Genomic DNA, 20,119 nt, shown 5'->3' with positions numbered 1-20,119 from the left:
ACAGATCACTCCCGGCAGACACCAGCGAGCCACACGCCTCGGCCGCCTTCCCGGGAGGTCCACCAGGGTGCACGGCAGCTGGCACCCAGGGCCACGCAGGAGGCCGACCGGCTCTGCCCGCACCCGGCCCCGCTGACGCGACCCAGCAGAGCTTGGCACCCCAAGCACTGGCGTCGTGCGTCACCGTCAGTAAGACGTCTCAGGAACCTCAGTGCTCGAAAACATAAAAAAAGACCCCAGATGTCAGAGAAGTCACCAGGCAGCTTGTCCCGATGAACACTCGGGTCTGAAAGCTCAATACGGATTTAATATTCAAGGCCTGCAGAAGTCAAGGTTAAACCACGCTTAAAAGGAGACGCATAATCTTCAACAAAAGAGGACAAAGACCAGAAATAAAATGAGCGGAATGTTTTACACACAAGGCTAAAAAGTAAACAAAAAGAGGAAAAACAGGAAGAATAAAACGAAAACAAAACGTGATTATCTACAAAACTGGAAGCCGATACTTTGAGAAAGTGTCTCTTTTAACCCTTTGTTCAAAGTCTCACCAAGGAATAAAAAAAACTTCCTGGAAGAAAGGAGGAGAAACTGTAACTTCAGATATAGTGTTCTCAAAATCCTAGAGACACGTTCCACATGTCTGCACACACAGTGTAAAAGGCAGACGGACCTCCCGCGGCAGCCGAGAGGACGGCGGTGACCATGCAAGGCCCTGTCCCGGACACAGCCCCCAGGTAAGGGATGCGCTGGCCCCGGAGCCCTCGGCCCCTGGCCGGCCAGGCTGCCTCCCCCACCTACCCATGGCCGTGCCAATACTGAGCAAGCGGCACGCTCTCATCTGTGGAACAAACCCCTTATCCTTAGATAAGGGGAGCCTGACACAGACTTCACCGTGGTCTCTGCTGACAAAGTTCCAGCGGACACAAGTGAAGCAGTCGCAGTGTCTGCACACACCCTGGAGGAAGGCCAGGCCTCTCCTCCCCCCCTCCTCCTTGCCGCTGGCTGGAGCGCCGTCCTGAGGGCTGGAGCTGGCGCTGCCCTGCTGGCCCAGGAGGGGCCTACACGACGGAGGCCAAGGATGTGGGGGAATGAGGCAGAAGGCCACCTGGCTGCCACCTCCAGACTCACAGGATAAAACACGTTCTACCACAGCGAACCCACTACGGTTCCAGAGTTTAATTCTTTTTTTTTTTTGACAGGCAGAGTGGACAGTGAGAGAGAGACAGAGAGAAAGGTCTTCCTTTGCCGTTGGTTCACCCTCCAATGGCTGCCACGGCTGGCGCGCTGCGGCCGGCGCACCGCGCTGTTCCGATGGCAGAAGCCAGGTGCTTCTCCTGGTCTCCCATGGGGTGCAGGGCCCAAGCACTTGGGCCATCCTCCACTGCACGCCCGGGCCACAGCAGAGAGCTGGCCTGGAAGAGGGGCAACCGGGACAGGATCGGTGCCCCGACCGGGACTAGAACCCAGTGTGCCGGCACCGCTAGGCGGAGGATTAGCCTATTGAGCCGCGGCGCGGGCCCAGAGTTTAATTCTAACCAACCCGCATGGCAAGTACCAAACTGACTCAAGAAGAAACAGAAAAATGGCACCAAACCATCCAAGACGTTGAGCTGGTCGGACAGCCGAGAACAGGAAAGGACGGAGAGGCCGGCGTGGGGGAGGGTGTGGGAGCCCGCGTCCTGCAGGGGGGAGAGGAGGCGGGGAGCTGCTGCTGCCGCACCGCCTGAGCGCTGGGAACGGACTGCCCGCGCTTAGTGGTCTGACCACCCCAGCCAGAGACCTGGACCCTAGACGAAGGGATCGGGCCATCCATGGAGGGCCATCCATGGAGGGTGAGAAACAGGCACCGAGCGGCCGGTCCTGCCCAGGGTGGGGAGGGGGATCTGGGACGAAGGCAGACGAGGTGGCAGAGCGAGAGCCACTGCGAGCTGAAGGAAGCCTAACGCAACTCCATCACACTCCCGGAGCCACACGGTCCGACCGTCACACTCCCAGGCTTCCCACGGAGTCACGCGGCCCAACCGTCACACTCCTGGGCTTCCCACGGAGCCACACGGCCCGACCCAGTCAGACTCACAGGCTTCCCACGGAGCCACGCGGCCCGACCCAGTCAGACTCACAGACTTCCCACGGAGCCACGCGGCCCAACCCAGTCAGACTCGGGCTTCCCATGGAGCCACGCGGCCCGACCCAGTCAGACTCACAGGCTTCCCACGGAGCCACGCGGCCCGACCCAGTCAGACTCACAGACTTCCCACGGAGCCACGCGGCCCGACCCAGTCAGACTCACAGGCTTCCCACGGAGCCACGCGGCCCGACCCAGTCACAGAAGGCCATTCAGACTACCAACAAATTAAGATAGGACAGACGTTTGGGATAAGAGAAAAATACATACAGAATTTTGTATCAAAATACAAAAGCTCTACAATACAAAGACGTGAAATCAGACAAGTGACAGACTGGGAGGACACTTACAACCTTTGCGACACAGGGACCAGATTCCATCAGACACGTAACTGCAATGCATGTGCTAGCCATAGCACGCACAGGACACGTTTTGTGACTAGATGCACAAATAAACAGCAAACAGGCCAGCAACACACGGGCCAGCGGGCAGAGGCGTGACCACGCGCTCCACGGCCACAGCACACGGGGGTAGAGGTGTGAACACGGGCTCCACGGCCACAGCACACGGGGCGGCGGGCAGAGGTGTGAACACACACTCCACGGCCACAGCACACGGGGCGGCGGGCAGAGGTGTGAACACACACTCCACGGCCACAGCGCACAGGGCGGCGGGCAGAGGTGTGAACACACACTCCACGGCCACAGCACACGGGGCGGCGGACAGAGGCGTGAACACGGGCTCCACGGCCACAGCACACGGGGGGGGGGGGGAGGTGTGAACATGCGCTCCACGGCCACAGCCCACAAGGCTCAGCTGCACAAATGAGAGGGCTCGGAAAACGCAGTTTTTTTTTACGAACTTGGCACCAAAATACACCCGAGTCCATGTTCGCGTCCTGCCCAGCCGTGAGGGAGACTTTCAGCTCTCCTGAGTCATGGCACCGACGCCCTGATCTCCTCCCCGGAGGGGGGGGCGGGGGCGAGCACGGCACAGGACGGCACAGAGCAGCCACGCTCCCCACGTGCTGCCTGGGCAAGTTTTGCTCAGCCCTCCGCCTCAGTGTGTCCCCAGCGCTCTTCCTGGCCGTTTCGCAGTCTGAGCCATTGCTGCACAGGGCATGAGGCTGGCGGCATGGCCAGTTACGGGCTTCCTGTTGCACGTGGCGTCCCCGGTCCCAGCGTACTGTGGTGGGTTCTGGGTGCATCTGGCCAATCTGACGGTGTGAGAGCACACGCGTGCTTCTGCTTCTGTGACAACCACAGGGAGGCCCACTGACGCTTCCGGCCCAGCTGGCTCTGCCGCCCTCACCAGCCACACTGTCGCGGCAGTCGACACGCAGCAAACAGGGACATTTTCCCTTTATTCTCCGGTCAGCAGAGCAGCCGAGGGCGCTCGAGCAGTCCCAGGATGTGCCACATGAAACCATGGCTTCAAAATGGAAGCCGGAGGAGGCCGAGACCGAGGCTGACGCCAGCAGGGGCACACCCAGGTTTCCACTGGGGTCTCACAAGCACCGCGGGGACAGCCCCACGCAGGAGGAAGGACCAAGATGACTGACAGCTCCCCAGCAAGACAGCGGCAGCCTGCGGCACTGTCTGCGGGCCACAGTGGAAGGGCGCCCTCTAGTGCCAGCCTCAGCTCTGCAGCCCCCACGGCCACCTGGCGAGTCTTCAGCACTGACCCGACGTTCCAAGAGGAGTCACCCAAGAGAAGCAGCGCCGATCCACCTGGCAACAGTGTGTGTGCGCGCGCAGTGTCTGCACCTTCTTGTATAAACACAGGCATAAAACTTCACACACAAAACTGGGATTTGTGGCTGACAAAGCAAACTATCCAAGAAACTTCCTTCTCTTCGTTCGAAGTGACTGAAGACTGAAGACTGAAGACGAGCCTCCCCTGGCACCCGAGGCACCCCGCCCCCCGCGGGCACTGCCGCACGTCTGTAAGGAGGCCCCAGGAGCCAGGGACAAGCAGAGCACCCGCTGGACAGCCAGGTCGGCGAACTCGCCTGGCGTCTCGCAGGCAGCCCGGTCCCACCTTCCACAAGCAGAGCCTGGGCAGAGGGACAACCAAGGCTGCAGGGAGCAGACGCAGCAGAACAGGCCCTTGGCTCTGAGCTCCTGAAGTAACCACTGCCCCTCTAGGACATGGAAACAGCCCCCCACCCCAGAAAGGGCCTGCCCGGCACTTTCTATCCCGGAGAGGGGTGGCCTAGGACACAGATATGCCCCCCCCTCCAAAGGCCTGCCCGGCACTTTCTATCCCGGAGAGGGGTGGCCTAGGACACAGACATGCCCCCCCCACAAAGGCCTGCCCGGCACTTTCTATCCCGGAGAGGGGTGGCCTAGGACACAGACATCCCCCCCCTCCAAAGGCCTGCCCGGCACTTTCTATCCCGGAGAGGGGTGGCCTAGGACACAGACATCCCCCCCCTCCAAAGGCCTGCCCGGCACTTTCTATCCCAGAGAGGGGTGGCCTAGGACACAGACATCCCCCCCCCCCCAAAGGCCTGCCCAGCACTTTCTATCCCGGAGAGGGGTGGCCTAGGACACAGACATCCCCCCCCCTCCAAAGGCCTGCCCGGCACTTTCTATCCCGGAGAGGGGTGGCCTAGGACACAGATATGCCCCTCCCCCAAAGGCCTGCCCGGCACTTTCTATCCCGGAGAGGGGTGGCCTAGGACACAGATATGCCCCTCCCCCAAAGGCCTGCCCGGCACTTTCTATCCCGGAGAGGGGTGGCCTAGGACACAGATATGCCCCTCCCCCAAAGGCCTGCCCGGCACATTCTATCCCGGAGAGGGGTGGCCTAGGACACAGACATGCCCTCCCCCCAAAGGCCTGCCCGGCACATTCTATCCCGGAGAGGGGTGGCCTAGGACACAGACATGCCCTCCCCCCAAAGGCCTGCCCGGCACTTTCTATCCAGGAGAGGGGTGGCCTAGGACACAGACATGCCCCGCCCCCCCCGCCCAAAGGCCAGCCCGGACCTTCTATCCCGGAGAGGGGTGGCGTTTGCATATGGGAACAGCCATTACTGGTTGGTTCCCAGGGTGCGCGTGGAGCAGGCTGCGCGCCAGCACGCGCGGGAACCCCGTACCTTCTCTCCGGCTCTGGGGGACTGCTGTAGCTTCTCATAATCTTTCTTCGTCTCCAAGATTTTTTTCACAAGTCCACCTGTTGGAAACAACTGTGTTAAAGTTTACTCACCAAGAAGCTGTTTTAAGGCGGGGAGAGTGGGAGAAACGCTGAATTATTACCCTTTTTCTACGCTGAAAAGTTTCTTTTTTTTTTTTTTTTAATTTGACAGGTAGAGTTAGACAGTGAGAGAGAGAGACAGAGAGGTCTTCCTTCCGTTGGTTCACCCCCCAAATGGCCGCCAAGGCCGACGCACTGTGCCGATCCAAAGCCAGGAGCCAGGTGCTTCCTCCTGGTCTCCCATGCGGGTGCAGGGCCCAAGCACTTGGGCCATCCTCCACTGCTTTCCCAGGCCACAGCAGAGAGCTGGACTGGAAGAGGAGCAACCAGGACTAGAACCCAGTGCCCATATGGGATACCGGCACCGCAGGCGGAGGATTGACCAAGTGAGCCACAGCGCCAGCCTGAAAAGTTTCAGATAATCTTTTCATTTGACAAAAGACAGTCTACAACAGAACAGCCAACAGCTGCTGGAGGAAGACAACGGTCACACCTCGTAACGCTGCAGGGAAACAGGCTGTGTCCCCAGAGGAGCAAAGGTGGCTGCCAGCACCCAGGGCAGGGGCCGTCCCGAGTGTGTGAGCACCGCTCCTCTTCGACCCGGGCACGGCACCAGCGCCTTTCAGTTAGGCGGGGTAACATCGCATGCTCCACCCAAGCACGTGCCAACACAAGCCTGACTGCGTCACGGCAGAGCCACGTGTGGCCGTGAGCTGGAGGACGGCCAGTTCCCATCTGCTTCACAAAGCACCGGCACAGACCGTCCCATTACAAATGAAGCGGGCGGCCACGAGGGCACGTGAGGACACAGGAGGACACGCACCCGCACGCACCCACACGCACCATGTCATTAAGGAATGGAGCAGAGGCCACGCTCTGGGCTCTCACACAGGTGAGATGGCCATGTTGTGTACATTTGACCTTCAAACCATACCCACACACAAAATTAAAAGCACCAATGCCCAGAAACTGAAAGCAAGATAAACTTAGTAACACCAAACTGGCCAGCACACACCGAGAGAGGATCATTTCATAATTTTGAAACAGAGTAATGATTTGTACATCCCCAGTGCACTACACCCTGAAAACAAAAAGACAAACAGACGCACAACACAGACCTCAGCATTACCAGCCACCCTGCTGGCACAACCCACTGGCAGTAGCAGGGTGGGAACTGCCCCGGGTGCATGTTGTCAGGTAAATTACACCAACAGCGGAGGCTGCTGGGAGCCAGGGCTGCTGGCAGCAGACAGAGACACAGGTGCAAAACCAAGAACACAGGCAAAACCCTGCCTTGCTACATCGTACGAGCTCAAGACACATTTTCTTACTTATAAATAAATATATGCCTACATGTATGTCTGTAATGTCTATGTGCGCACACACACGTGTCTATGTTCTGGCTTCATACAGTGAAATCGCCCAGAAGCAAGCAACAGCCAGGCTCCCGGGGATACGGCGCGGCCTGGGGCAGCAGATACACAGTGAGCCCGAACCGTCCCGTGCTATCAGAAAACAAGGACACTACAACGTCTACTGCATGTGCCACACGGTCCCCAAAGGGCAACACAAGCAGGCTCCCACTGTTAGTACTAGGCAGGCTGAACACCAGTAAGAAAAGCTGAGACAGAATGAGACAAAACACATCTAACATGTTAAAAATCCATGGCCTCAAATACCTGTGGACAAAAACCAAACCAATAAAAACCACCCAGAAGCAAAACAGGCCTCCTGATCTCTGCTAGGGGCCAGGGACAGTCTCTCCGGGGAGGGGAGGGCAGGGGAGGGGAGGGGAGGGGAGAGAAGAGGCAGCCAGCAGTTCCTGCCTCTGCTGCAGGGGCTGTGCCGGGGGGGGGGGGGGGGGGGGGACCCAGGGTCCAAGGCCACAGGCAGAGTCCCACATGGTGACCACCAGCGCTGACTGGGATGGGATGCACTCTAGCCTCCCTACGCCCACTGCTACGGCTGGGTGTCCTTGGTCCCCTCCGAGGTTCCCGCGCTGGGAGCGGGAGGTGAGGACACATAGGAGGTGGGGTCTAGAGGGAGATCCAGGGTCATCTGGGGGTGAGCTCTCAGGCGGCTTGAGATTCTTACAAAGCCCAAGGGCCCTCCACCCACCCACCCACACACCCACACACCCACACACACAGCTGCCATCATGCCATGTTTCCACTTTCAGCACCCAAAGTAGAAGCTAAAAAACTCCTTCCTAGTAGCCTGCCTTCAGCATTTCCATTCGGTGACAAAAAGCTGATCAAGAACTGGCAGGACACAAAGAAGAAAACAGCCAAACACACCAGAGAGATGACGAGCAGCCCCCAACAGGGAGAGTCAAGGGCAAGCCGGCCTTGTTCCTGTTTGAACACAGCACCGGGGAAAGGACTACAGGTTCAGAGATGGGCGAGTCACACGAACCAGCTGCAACCAAGGGCCTTTGAATCCTGACTCACACAGACACACCAGGAAAATAAACAGCCCACCTGGGAAACCAGGCGTTTGATGACACTAAGGGATTAAAGTTAAGTTCTTGGACACACACGATGGGTGTCTGGATGTGGCCACTTCCCAAGACGAGCACTTCCAGTCCAGGAGTCCAGGCCAGCACTGCCCACCAGCCGCTGGCCTGCTTCTGACCAGAGCCTGGCGCACAGCTGCAGGTGCACCTCGGGAGACACTGCATATGCACACGTGCACACAAATGCACGCGCACACACACGCACACATGCGCACACGTGCACACGCACACGTGCACATGCACACGTGTGCACACACACTCATACGTATGCACACACATGTACACACACGCACACACACATGCACACATGTGCATCAGAACTCACCATGCTTCTCATCTTCCTCGAGTTCTGTTGCTGGTACCTGAGCAGGAGAGGAAGAAAAAAAAAAGATTCAGATTTGCCGAATTCTCAAGATCATGTGTTTGGATCTAAAAAGAGGAACAACAAAATTAAAGAGAGTGGAGAGCTGACAGAAGAACCACAGGAAAACCTTGTCTCCGGGAATCTTCATCCCAGCGTGTGGGCGTGGTCCCAGAGGGCCCCTGCTGTGGGAACTCACCACCTCCAATTCTGACATCTCCGAGAGCTGAGGGGCCGCTGCCACCACGAACTGCTCGTCCTCTCCGTTGTCGGAGTTCTGCGAATCCACGATCACATTCGAGACGGTTTTGCCACTCCCTGCCCTACACAGAAAGAAAGGAGCCTACATGAGACACGCTGTGTCACTCACAAGTTCTCATCAGTGCCGTGCACCAGCAGCTGCCCAGGGACAGGTGGGAGCCGAGGCAAATGCCTGGGAAACGCGTCCCTGGGGACAGCCTCCAGGCCCAGGCGCCCTCAGCTGCCACCACGGATGCCCACAGCCTGGCCTGCCCTGTGGAACAGAGGCTCTGGAGCCTGTCTCCCCACACGGGCCATCTGAGAGCCGTGTTGCTGCAGCCCCCACGCAGGGTAGCCGGTTCTCCCAAGGGGCAAACCTCATGGCAGGAGTGGCACTGGTGCTCCTGTGTGCCTGGGCTCTCCCCAGACCTCATTCCTTCCAACAGCAGCTCCTCAGGACCCCTTACTTGGCCCCAGCCGCTGCCATGGCTCTGTCTGTGCCCAACACCCCACTGAGGCACCCACTATCACCCCCACCCCGCCACCATTCCTGTTGAGTCAGCGTCCAGTAGCCCAGCACAGGAGCGCTGGACCTGTCGCCCCTTGTGGGCACCACCATCCAAGGGCTCTCTTGCAGCCACACTGGGCTCTCGGCCCTGTTGCCTGCCCACTCCAGTTCGCCACCAGCTTCCCTGAGGCACCTGATCCCCCTGCACCAGAGCCCTGACCACTGCGCAGGCTCCTCGTCAGCTCCTCCTGCCTTCAGTTCTTGCCTGTGCAGTTCCCACCGTCAGGGTGCAGGAGGCGGGCACGAGTGTGCACAGTGCACGCGTGCTGTCCTCGGCCTCTGGGTGCAGCTGTCTGCACCACCGTCTCCAACTTGTGCCGCTTATTGCACCTGAAAGCTACCACCCTGACCCAGCCTGGCAGTGGCTCCACTCTGACACAGGACGCTTCACAACCTTCTATTTTTGTGTTGCAATTAAACCTTTAATCCTCTTCTCCCGGGTTTTTCTTCATTGTTCTGATGCTTAGAAAGTCTTCCATGGTGGGGACAGCGCTGTGGCATAAAGATACCGCCTGCAGGGCCGGCATCCCGTATGGGTGTCAGTTCTAGTCCCAGCTGCTCCACTTCTGATCCAGCTCTCTGTTATGGCCTGGGAAGGCAGTGGAAGATGGCCCAGTTCCTTGGGCCCCTGCTCTCATGAGGGAGACCTGGAAGAAGCTCCAGGCTCCTGGGTTCGGATCGGCGCAGCTCCGGCTGTTGCGGCCATTTGGGGAGTGAACCAGCAGATAGAAGACCTCTCTCTCTGTCTCTCCCTCTGCCTCTACCTCTCTGTAACTCTGCCTTTCTAATAAATAAATAAATAAATAAATATTTGAAAGAAAAGAAAGAAAGTCTTCCATGAAGAGGTCAAAGACACACAGCCTGATGTTTGTCTACGTGCCCTGGGGGTTCACTTTACACAGAGCTCCGAGCTCTGGGGCGAGGGCCAGTCCTCACGTCTTCATCCTTAGACAAGTTTTCCCAGCACCTCTGCTGCGTCCCGGGCCCCGCCCCTCAGCGCAGGCCGAGGCTCAGCCCTCCCACAGGCGGCACGGCCTTACCTGTCAATCGCTAACACCTCCACGCTTTCTTGCCGTCTGACCCGGGGAGGCGCCGGTCTTGCACTCCCAGGCCGAGGAATTCTTCTAAACCCCATGTTGGAAGAAAGCAAACAAGTGACAGGAAAGCTTACACGTTTCAAGGGAAACCAAAGAGACCCAGACTAAGGCAGGCGCTACCTCCCCCCTGCGGAGCCGGCTGTGCCAGTGAGGACCCACAGGGTACAAGCGTCCAGCCTTCAATCCTGTATCTGCAGCAACTTCAAGGCCCCGCACAAACAACACTAAGCAAACACAGCACACTTAAGCTGTATCTGAATTTTCCTACATCTATGAAATGTTCCTCAGGGCCACGTAACTCAGGTGCACGAAAATGACATGAAACAGCGTCCTTTTCTTTGTAGAAACAGCTCTGATAACTCAGCTCAGGCATCAGGAAGCAACCCAGGCACGGTGGGAGCATCACAGCAGGTCCCCGAGTGCTCGCCCCCACCCCCACCCCACGCACCTGACAGTGGACGAAAGCCCATTCGGGACTTCCGAGCTCTCGGACGCCTCAGCCTTGTCTTGGCCAGCAGGTCCTGCTTCTTCTAAGCAGAAACACAAGAACGAACACGTATTCAGTTCCTTGTCTACCCAGACTTAACTCGAGTGTCAATACTGGTTTATCAGTTAATTCAAATATATTTGATATATATATCAAATAGCTAATATCAAATAGTTAATTGGTCACTTAATTCAAATATTTGATTCAAATATAAATATTTAAAAAACAGCGATCAAATAATTACAATGAGCTAGCTTGTAACTATCCTTTTTTCTGAAAGGCAGAGAGACACAGAGTCGGAGAGCTCCCGTCTGTGGCTCACCCTCCGAAGTGCCCCTAACAGCCAGGGCTAGAGCCAAGGGTCAGGGCTAGAGCCAAGGCTCTCTAACGAGGGCGGCAGGAACCCCACTACCTGAGCCATCGCCACTGCTTCCCAGCGTCTGCCTTGCTGGGAAGCTGGAGTCAGGAGCCAGAGCTGGGAACCGAACCCCCACGCCCCACTGAAGGTTACACACATCTCACCCACTGAAGGCTACACACATCTCACCCACTGTGGGCTACACACATCTCACCCACTGAAGGCTACACACATCTCACCCACTGAAGGCTACACACATCTCACCCACTGTGGGTTACACACATCTCACCCACTGAAGGCTACACACATCTCACCCACTGTGGGCTACACGCATCTCACCCACTGAAGGCTACACACATCTCAACCACACCTCACCCACTGTGGGTTACACACATCTCACCCACTGAAGGTTACACATACCTCACCCACTGAAGGCTACACACATCTCACCCACTGAAGGTTACACACATCTCACCCACTGAAGGCTACACACATCTCACCCACTGTGGGCTACACGCATCTCACCCACTGTGGGTTACACACATCTCACCCACTGAAGGCTACACACATCTCACCCACTGAAGGCTACACACATCTCACCCACTGAAGGCTACACGCATCTCACCCACTGTGGGCTACACGCATCTCACCCACTGTGGGCTACACGCATCTCACCCACTGTGGGCTACACGCATCTCACCCACTGAGGGCTACACGCATCTCACCCACTGAAGGCTACACACATCTCACCCACTGAAGGCTACACACATCTCACCCACTGAAGGCTACACACATCTCAACCACACCTCACCCACTGTGGGTTACACACATCTCACCCACTGAAGGCTACACACATCTCAACCACACCTCACCAACTGTGGGTTACACATATCTCACCCACTGAAGGTTACACACATCTCACCCACTGAAGGCTACACACATCTCAACCACACCTCACCCACTGTGGGTTACACATATCTCACCCACTGAAGGTTACACACATCTCACCCACTGAAGGCTACACACACCTCACCCACTGAAGGCTACACACATCTCACCCACTGAAGGCTACACACATCTCAACCACACCTCACCCACTGTGGGCTACACACATCTTCACCGCTAGCCTAAAAATCTGCTCCCTCATCATCCTTTCCATTAAGACAAAAAAAAAGTTGGTACCTAAATTGGGTGAAAATTTGAGGATGTGAGCACACTCAAAGCCTGGAAATGCAAACTGGTTTACTACTCAAGAAATAATTCGAAAGTAGGTCAATCAAATCAGCAAGTTCACTTTGGGGAGACACAACCTCAGAAAACAAAGGACAGGTACAAATCCACACGTGTCAAGCCATCATCATCGCTGCTAAGAATGACAGCCGGTAACAAGCAAACCACGGTACAGTCACAAATGTGTAAAATGTCATTATTTGGGGCCAGTGCTGTGGCATGACGGGTAAAGCCACTGCAATGCCAGCATTCCATATGAGCACCAGTTTATGCCCCAGCTGCTCCACTTCCTATCGAGCTCCCTCCTCATGGCCTGGGAAAGCAGAGGAAGATGGCCCAAGTCCTTGGACCCCTGCCATCCACATGGGAGACCCAAGACCTGGAAGAAACTCCTGGCTTCAGGCTTTAGCCTGGCCTGGTGTTGGCCATGTGGGGCACCCACGTTGGGGACCTGGAAGAAGCTCCTGGCTCTTGGCTTCCACCTGGATAGCCACTGCGGTCACCTGGGGAGTAACCAGAGGATGGAAGATCCCTCTCTCTCTGTAACTCTGACTTTCAAAGTAAATAAATAAACCTTTAAAAAAAAAAAAGCACAAAAATCATGTTAATATATAATTAATAAAGTAAATGATATTATCTCCTAATCATATACTCACATATGGAATTCTGGATACTCATTCCAGCAATAAGCGGTAAAATTACCAGTGCTTTTTAGTTTGTTCTTCATACTTTTCTGCATTTAAAAAATTTTCTACATTGGGTATATACCATATTATTTTGAAAATCAGAACAACGTTTTCTTCATTTTGACAAAGAGATTTAATCAGTAAATCACAAACCCAAACTACTAAGCAATTACATTTACTATGCAATTTAAAGTAAAAGAAATTCCTACCTGGAAAAATGGTAAGAAAAAGATCAGATTTTGAATACTGGAAGTGTGTTTCACACTCTTGGAAAGAATCCTGAAACACACTCTCTTCATGCAGGGTTAACAGTTAAAACACAAACTCCACCCCGAGTTGGTAAGGCTGGGACAGGTTTCCTCGGTGTAATTACCTATGTATACGACTCACCAGATACGCAGGAGGCCTTACCTGCATCGCTGGTGGAATCACCTAAAAAAAGAGAAGCACGTATCAGGAAAGTCCGTTCCGTGCTAGCGAGCCTCAGATGTTACAAGATCAGAACAGAATCACAGACAGATCAGCACCAATTCTGGGTGTCCACTAGGAAGGAGGTCACCCTGAAAGCCTTTCTAGGAGGCCGCCACGCCGTGTGCTCTGAGCTGAGGATCCGCACACACACCAGACAGGAAGAGAGATGGAACAGCGCGTCCCGGAGGTCAGCCACGAGACAAGCTGGCAACAAGCAGACTTGGAGGTCAGCCACGAGACAAGCTGGCAACAAGCAGACTTGGAAGAACGCGTCCCGGAGGTCAGCCACGAGACAAGCTGGCAACAAGCAGACTTGGAAGAACGCGTCCCGGAGGTCAGCCACGAGACAAGCTGGCAACAAGCAGACTTGGAAGAACGCGTCCCGGAGGTCAGCCACGAGACAAGCTGGCAACAAGCAGACTTGGAAGAACGCGTCCCGGAGGTCAGCCACGAGACAAGCTGGCAACAAGCAGACTTGGAAGAACGCGTCCCGGAGGTCAGCCACGAGACAAGCTGGCAACAAGCAGACTTGGAAGAACGCGTCCCGGAGGTCAGCCACGAGACAAGCTGGCAACAAGCAGACTTGGAAGAACGCGTCCCGGAGGTCAGCCACGAGACAAGCTGGCAATGCAAGGGAGCCCAGCACAGAGCACATCACCGTGGAGAGAAGGCTGGCAGCGCTGAGCCCCAAGGAAGGAGCTCCCAGGCCACTCCGGGGGCTCAGCCCATGTGACACACAGGCCCACCTCTCCCTTCAAGTGCTGAGCCTTGGGGACAAAGGTGACCCACACAGCCACAGGCAACTGAGTGGCAGCACAGCAGGGCTGGGGTGGATTCTAAGCCGGGGTCCACAGGCCATACTCAGTCCCGTGAGCCCCTGACCGTGCCTGACGTGTCGGCAGGGCCCAGTCGCCTGACACCAAGGACACACTGAGGGAGTAACACAACACCTCATCGCACGTGGCCCCTCCAGATGGGGTCCCACACGGCCCAGAGAAGTCACCCATGCTACACAGAGTGAAAAGTGCCCCAGGACACCTCGAGTTTGCAAAAACCACAGCCAGAGCCCCGAAAACACCCTGCTGAGGGCGTGGCCCCGTGTGGGTAGGGCGGCCACGCTCGGGGGGCTGTGGGACCTGGGAGGCTCCCGGGGACACTGGGTATGCCCAGCAGGCTCAGAGGTACAGGGTGACCAGCAAACAGGACAGCCTGGCATCTGCCAGGATTGCAGGACTTGCAGGGCAGTGAGTGGGGGTCCGCAGAAGTTGGTTCCATACAGAGGGACGGCTGAACACAGCCATGCTGCGGGAGCAGTGCCACTGCAGTCTTGGAGGCCCCAGACAGCGCTCTGGGGCAGCCATGGGGCCCAGCTCCATCCTGGGCTGCGCTGTGGAGGAACAAATGCAGGGCGGCAGACAAAGGTGCCTGGAAGAAGGCGGCCTCTGTCCTCTGTGCTCGCACTCTGGGGGCAGCACAGCTCCACACAGCCCGGGGCAGGGCTCCTGACTCTAGGGGACAGCACAGCTTCACACAGCCCGGGGCAGGGCTCCAGACTCTGGGGGGCAGCACAGCTCCACACAGCCCGGGGCAGGGCTCCTGACTCTGGGGGGCAGCACAGCTCCACACAGCCCGGGGCAGGGCTTCTGACTCTGGGGGACAGCACAGTTCCACACAGCCCGGGGCAGGGCTCCTGACTCTGGGGGGCAGCACAGCTCCCCGCAGCCCGGGGCAGGGATCCTGACTCCAAGCCTCAAGGTCTCTGTCTTCAAACTCAAGTTCAGGGAGGGCGCTTGGCTAGCAGTTAAAACAAGGATTCACATGCCCAGTCCCCATCAGAGGGCCTGGGTTGAAGTCCGGATCTCCCTCCTGACTCCAGCTTCCTGTAGTGTTTGCCCTGGGACCACAGGTGATGGCTCCAGGCAGCTGGGTCCCTGCCACCCATGTGGGAGACGCGGATCAAGGTCCTGATCCCAGCTTCCGTTCCAGCCTACCCCAGCCATTGCAGCCATCTAGGAAGTGAACCACTGGATGGGAACTGTCACTCAAATTAATGCAAAACAAAACAAACACAAGCTGTTGCGAGCACTGGAGACGGAACCCGGGTCCACACAGCACTCAGAAACACTGCTCTGAGGCAGGGCCGCTAAACCAGGAGGCCAACACGCGAAGTACCAATGCACCTGTCACAGACAGGGCCCCTCACCCATCAGACACCCAGGCCCTGTCTCCCAGTCCCCAGGCACCCCCCATGTAGCCAACTCCTCCCTGGTGACCACCTGCCCACCCTCCAAGGCCTCTCAGCTCTGCTCTCGACAGCAGGCCAGGCCCCCAGAAGCCTGAGAGGTCGCAGAGGCCCTCATTTCCCCGCCACAGCCGAGGCTCCCTCCTTGTCTCTGGACTACCCCCACCCTCCCAGGCCAACAGAAGCTCTCTGTAAACTAAGTAGGATGCTGCCGCCCCTCCTCTAGAAATACCCCTGGCCTCTGCCGCTCTTACGATGAAGGCGGAACTCCCTCGCCGGCGACCCAAGGCCCAGCAGACACGGCTCTCAGCTCCCGGTGCGGAAGGAGCTGTGCATCTGCAGGTCCTTCTGCCCGCAGGCTGAGCCAGCCACCCGCAACCCCCAAGTCACCCAAAGTCGCTCCACCCACACTCCCTCGAGCCACCTCTTGTTAAATGGCCTCATCTCGGCTCGCGTGCAAGCCCCAGGGAGACAAGAGGCCGGGCAGACTCCTGCTAGGGACCTGACACACAGTAGGCCTCACAAAGAAATCACAGAGTCAGCCTCCGCCTGCCCAGCCAGCACTGGCACCCGTCAGCCTGCCAGCAGCTCCGTGGGAAAGCAATACGAAGCGTGTATTTTAACCCGTGTATTAAATGCCGGGAGATTTATGCCAAAAGTAGACTCTCACTGCAAGATCGAGACAGACGGACACTGCAGCAGCCACAGCACCGGCAGCTTCCACACAGAGACCCTGAGCCCTGAGGACATGGCGGTGGGCGCTCGGCCCAGTCACGATGCCCGAGCCTGGGGCAGGAGCGCCGGGGTCTGGCTCCTGCCTCCACTTCCTGGGTGTCGCCTCAAGCGGCTATGTCCCTGCCACGCACGGGGGAGACCCAGATGCAGTGCCCAGCTCCCAGCTCTGGACCGTCCACCCCGGCCATTGTGGGCATTTGGGGAGAGAACCACAGGACGAGAGTTACCTAGCGCACGTGTGTTCTCTCTCTCTCTGCTTTCGGTCGCTCATATACATAAATACATTTTTTTAAAAAAAGGAAAAAGAACACACAGCAGGGGTGTGGACGTGAGTCCAATCAACAGGAACCTTGTTCAATTCCAGTTCATGCGAAAATGCAGAAGTGAATCCCTGGGCCGTGCCCGTGAGAAGGGGTACCCGGCCCCTGGCGCCACTCTGGAGAGCCCGCCTGCTCTCCCCAGACAGGTGCGGAAAGGGTCCCTCTTACCTCGCTGCTTCCCGCTGTCTCTGGCTCAGCACTCTCCTGCCACAAACTAGTTGATTTATCATCTCAAATACTAGTTGAGTTAGTATTGGCTTCTTTTGTTCCTGACATAAAACAGTTTAAAATTGCTCACTGAGACTGTACACTGAGGGCGGCGATTAATGGTTAACACGGGGCACTCTGACTGTGTCTCCCACACTGCAAGTTTACAAAGGGCTGACCAAAGACAGCTTTTGAAATTAGGCATCTAGAATGTTCTTCCCCCACATGTGGCTCTGGGATTGGGTGAGAAGGCAAGGACCCCCTGAATGGGAGAAGGGCCAGGATCCACCCAGCCCGGGGAGAAGCAGGGCCTCCCCTTGCCAGAGCAGATGGCCCCACTTCCCACTCCTACAGCCAACTTCCAGGCCAGGGTGGAGCAGCTGCATGTGGTGCCTATTCGGAACAGCAGGAGGGAACAGAAGCATCATTGCCACAGTGCGTCAGCCCAGACACCTGCCGACTGCACAGCACTTATCTGCTGATCGCCGAGAACAGAAACAACCAAGGACCTGGGAGATGAACCACTTTCCCTACCCAACACAGAAGGAATAAATGACTTTCCTTATCAAACACCTGAAAAGTCCATGATTCCCCTGTTAAAAATAAAAAGGGAGAACAGGTGCTGGAGAAACAGGCTTTGAGTCATGACAGGACCCAGAGCTGGAAGCCAACAGCCCCAATACTCTCTAAAAAGAAACCAGATGAACATGCGGGGGGACGGTCCCCTCCCTGAAACCTCGTCCTTTCTTGAAACTATTCAAAAACATTTACATCAGAATCAACCTGTCATTAACTACCAAATAACCATTTAGGTAATAGAGCTATATAAAACAGACAGCGTATAATGCTGTAAGGAAGATCTTTACAACCATAAAATACTCCGATTCAAAAAGCTCACTATTTATATTTTGTAGAAGGTAACCAAAAAAATAAACATAAAATATTAAGTTAAAAAGACCCTAAAGGTGAATATAATCTTAGCACTTGAGGATCATTAAGAAGAAAACACCCCGATAATCTTAAGTTGTATATTTAATTTGGAAGGGTCAAATATTTCCTAGGTTCTACAAAACCTAGCATGACGACAAGTGAACTCCACATGCATCATCCCCTTTCCGTACTTCACAGAATCGATGGCCTTTGGACAACTGCGTCTTCTCAAAGTTCTGCTAGCGCTCCTGAGTCAGTCTTACTAAACCCAAGTTCACGCACAGAGACAGGATGTCACACTATTCACTCGCTGATAACACCATCATCAATTCTGAATCATAGTGGGTAGATTACTTAGCTCGGCAACTAGCAGCTCTGAGAAAATAATTAATGTGCCTATTTGTTTTGAAATAGCTATAAACTGGCAGAAGAAAGTCACACCATCCGCCTCACCAGCTGTCTGGAACTCAGTGGTCCCAACGACCCTCGCGGGGGAGGGCGTGGGCACAGTGCCAAGACGTCCCAAGTTCTGCCCCGGCACCCCACGTCCCGAGCCCCACAGTCCTGGGCCACAGGCGCAGCGTGCAGTGAGACGGCACGTATAAAGCAGGAGTCCTTCTCTACCCGTTACCCCTACGGGCACCAGCATGACCCTCCAGGCTCCAGGCAAATGGCAGCCGCGCTGAGCTGGTGAACAGACCTAAGTGTAAACGGGATCCAATAACCAGTGGTTTCAAATACACAAAATTGCAAAACATAACACAGCCTGGCTTTAGGCGCTCTTTGCCCATGTGGCTCTGAGGAGTCTCTGCCTCTGAGCTGCCTGCTGCCGCACACGAGAGACACGGTGCTGGGGCATGCTTGACACACTCGGAAACAGTTCCTGCAATGAGGTGGATGTGCCAAAACGCTAGGCCTACAGGGCGTTCATTTACTGGTCTTTCCACATTTCTGTAGTTTTTAATAATAAAAGAGCTTAAACAATAAAACAAAAATGGAATGAGAGAAACTAAGCCAAACCAAAGATTTGGGCTAACGTTCCAGGAAAACCTGGAACTGTCAAACAACCACATATCACAGAGACAGCAATTCAACACAGGGTGCAGGGAGGATGCGTGAGTTCCACACCGAACTCGTCAATCTGTCCAAAACAGCAGAAGCGTAACAACAAAACTCGCAAGTTCTCCTAGGCCAACCTTGATGAACCGGTGCCAGTCGGGGCCTGGGAAGCGGGGCCCAATCGGGCAGCACAACAGGGCCCACAGGGATTTCCCTTTGCAATTCCAAAAGAAGGCTCAGACACCAGGCCCAGTGGAAGAAACTCACTCAGGAACCACAGCCAGTGCTGCAAACTGAATCACATAATGCAATGACCGCCAGTGCAGGACAACACTGTGGCCACAGGGCCAGGGTCCAGCACGCACGCAGGACCTGCCCACGCCCAGCTGAGGCCACAGGGGCAGGGCCCAGGGACAGCATGCACACAGGAGCTGGCCACCCCCGAGCTGTGGCCAGAGGGGCAGGGCCCAGGGACAGCATGCACACAGGAGCTGGCCACCCCCGAGCTGTGGCCACAGGGGCAGGGCCCAGGGCCTGGCATGCACACAGGAGCTGGCCACCCCCAAGCTGTGGCCACAGGGGCAGGGCCCAGGGACAGCATGCATGCAGGACCTGCCCACCCTGTGGCCACAGGGGCAGGGCCCAGGGACAGCACACACACAGGACCTGCCCACCCCCCAGCTGGTATCATATTTCCTTCTGGCCTTTGCAAAAGGGATGAGCGTTCAGCCCAGTGGTTAAGGCCCAGTCAAGATGTCAACATCCCATAACGACACCTGGCCTTAACATCTGGCTCTGGCTTCTGGCTTCCAGCTGCCCCCTGACATGGCCCTGGGAGGCAGCAGAGACTGCTCAGTAGTTGGGTCCTGCCAGAGGCCCAGCCTGTGTTCCCAGCTCCGGCTGCAACCCTCCGCACAGCCCTGAGCTCCTGCGGGCAGCTGGAGACTCAGAGAATCTCTGTCTCTCAAGTAACGATTTCAGCAAAGAACTCAACCAAGAAACAATGCGTGCGATTCACGCTTTGTAAAGGTTGAGCGTAAGCTACTTTCACACTTGCACATGGCATCCACAGATTGCTCCAACATGTCTAGAGAATCGCTACCGGGACCCGCCCTGTAACGCAGCAGGTTAAGCCACCATGTGTGACAGCAGCATCCCAAACAGGTGCCGCCTGGAGTCCCAGCTGCTCCACTTCTGATCCAGCTCTCTGCTGTGGCCTGGGAAAACAGTGGAAGACGGCCCAAGTCCTTGGGCCCCTGCACCTACATGGGAGACCCAGAGGAAGCTC

General features: G+C 56.2%; 1 protein-coding gene across 2 annotated transcripts in view; it reads right to left on the bottom strand.

The window, feature by feature from the left end:
- TRAF3IP1 (TRAF3 interacting protein 1) overlaps positions 1-20,119 on the bottom strand; it is a 59,638-nt gene that overhangs the window by 15,936 nt on the left and 23,583 nt on the right. For both annotated transcript variants that reach the window (XM_062193889.1, XM_062193898.1), the window contains 6 exons: positions 13,279-13,299; positions 10,555-10,636; positions 10,050-10,133; positions 8,401-8,524; positions 8,166-8,202; positions 5,228-5,304 (listed from right to left, as the gene is read on the bottom strand). In XM_062193889.1, coding sequence (XP_062049873.1) covers positions 5,228-5,304; positions 8,166-8,202; positions 8,401-8,524; positions 10,050-10,133; positions 10,555-10,636; positions 13,279-13,299 — 425 coding nt within the window. The remainder of the gene's footprint in view (positions 1-5,227; positions 5,305-8,165; positions 8,203-8,400; positions 8,525-10,049; positions 10,134-10,554; positions 10,637-13,278; positions 13,300-20,119) is intronic.

Source organism: Lepus europaeus, chromosome 1, assembly GCF_033115175.1.
Source record: "Lepus europaeus isolate LE1 chromosome 1, mLepTim1.pri, whole genome shotgun sequence".
Classification (NCBI taxonomy): Eukaryota; Metazoa; Chordata; class Mammalia; order Lagomorpha; family Leporidae; genus Lepus; species Lepus europaeus.
The sequence above is the reverse complement of the archived record's forward strand: the minus strand, read 5'-3'. Positions and strand labels throughout refer to the sequence as shown.